Below are 1,794 nucleotides of genomic sequence, written 5' to 3' on the forward strand. Positions count from 1 at the left end.
ATCGCTCACATTTCAATGAACCAAATTGAAAAGAATTCCTCTCAAATTGAAAGTAGTATATATTATTTTGCACTCTCTTTTCGGGGCTGGAAGACAGCCCTCTCAGCTGAGCTAGAGGACAAGCTGAAGAGTGCACTTCTGGAGATGGAGGAGATGGGTTTTGGACCAACCATGACAGAATTTATGGGTATTGTCCACGATCATGTAATGGCCAATGAGATTCCAACCCCTTTCGTGGGTGGTCGTCCTGGTTACGAATGGGCTGCTTCATTTCTCAGTAGACATAATCTTCGTCTAAAAAAGGGTGGAACAATGCAGTTAGCTCGAAAAAATGTAACTGCTGACCCTTTTGTGATTTATGGCTATTACGACTTGCTTCAGAGAGCACAAGAACGTCTTGGTATAAGTAATAGACCAGAATGTATTTGGAATCTTGATGAGACAGGGTTTCCTCATGACCCATCAAAATGCAAGACCATAGGTTTAGTGGGGAAGAAAACCATACATGTTGTCTGTGGAGCAAATCGGGAAAGGAAAGTACCACTGCTCTTGCTATGTGTTGTGCAGATGGTACTACTCTTCCTCCTGTAGTGGTATTTAGAGGAAAGCACATGCAAAGTACCTGGAAAAGTACACAAGATATTCCTGGAACACAATATGCTGTTTCCGAAAATGGTTGGATGACAACACCAATCTTCGAGGACATTTTCAAGTATTTCGTAGACGAAACAAAAGACAGGCGTCCTTTACTGTTAATTTTCGATGGCCATATTAGTCATACCTCAATAGCAACTTTTGAATTGGCGAAGGAAGAAAACATATCTATATTAAAACTTCCTGCTCACTGTACTGATGTTCTTCAACCACTTGATGTTGCCTGTTTTGCCCCATTGAAGAATTACTATCAATATGCTTTGAATGATCATGTCAATAAAACAGGAGCACGAGAACCATTGAGAAAATGTGGTTTTGTAAATATGCTATGCTCAGTTTGGGAGAAAAGACTCTCCCCACAGAATATAAAGAAAGGATTCGAGAGTACAGGGATTTATCCCTGCAACAGGGATAAATAAAAAAAAAATAGACTGATTCCCCTAAAACTTAAAACTTATGAAAAATGGCTAACAATGGGATCACCAAAGGATGGCAATGGAGAACCACTTTTGGACTCCTTGCATGAGGATACAGCAGAGCACACAGAAAACCCATTTGACCCCATGCATAAGGATGTTACTGCCACTTTCAACTTGTCTCTCTAGAGATTTTACAGAATCCTTAGACACGCTTATACCTGCTTCAGTTTGTCCTTCAACTACCCCCACCACAAGACCAACTACTCCTACTACAAGAGCTTCAACACCTCAGTCAGAAGCATCAACATCGAACTTTAATAAAAGTTATAAGAATGATCCATTCCTTTCGAAATACTCGGACTCTGAGCTGAACAGAATTCTACATTCTTTACCAATTGATGTGCTTTATAAGGAAATTCAACGACGAGCCCCTGATAATATGCGCTACAGTGTGATTCTACAAGAATCCAATGAGGAAACAACATTAGGGACTGTTATGCAGGCAAGATGGAAGACACCAAATACATCCCACACGTCGTCACATAAATATGAAAGCCCAAATCATAACAGGAGTAGAAATCACAAAACAGTTAGAAAATAAAAGCAAATCTAAGTCTAAGAGAAAGTGCAAAATCTCCTCAGACAGTGACTCAGAAGAGGAGGATGACCAACAACCAGTGATGGAACTAGAGGACACAGATGATAAGGACGAAGAATCTTC

General features: G+C 40.2%; 1 protein-coding gene across 1 annotated transcript; it reads left to right on the forward strand.

Moving 5' to 3' along the window:
• The first annotated feature begins 611 nt into the window (after nt 1-611).
• LOC137641202 (uncharacterized) lies at nt 612-1,073 on the forward strand. Its single transcript, XM_068373639.1, has one exon. The coding sequence runs from the start codon at nt 612-614 to the stop codon at nt 1,071-1,073; it is 462 nt and encodes a 153-aa protein (XP_068229740.1).
• Nucleotides 1,074-1,794: the final 721 nt, after the last annotated feature.

This window comes from Palaemon carinicauda, chromosome 5 (assembly GCF_036898095.1).
Source record: "Palaemon carinicauda isolate YSFRI2023 chromosome 5, ASM3689809v2, whole genome shotgun sequence".
Lineage (NCBI taxonomy): Eukaryota > Metazoa > Arthropoda > Malacostraca > Decapoda > Palaemonidae > Palaemon > Palaemon carinicauda.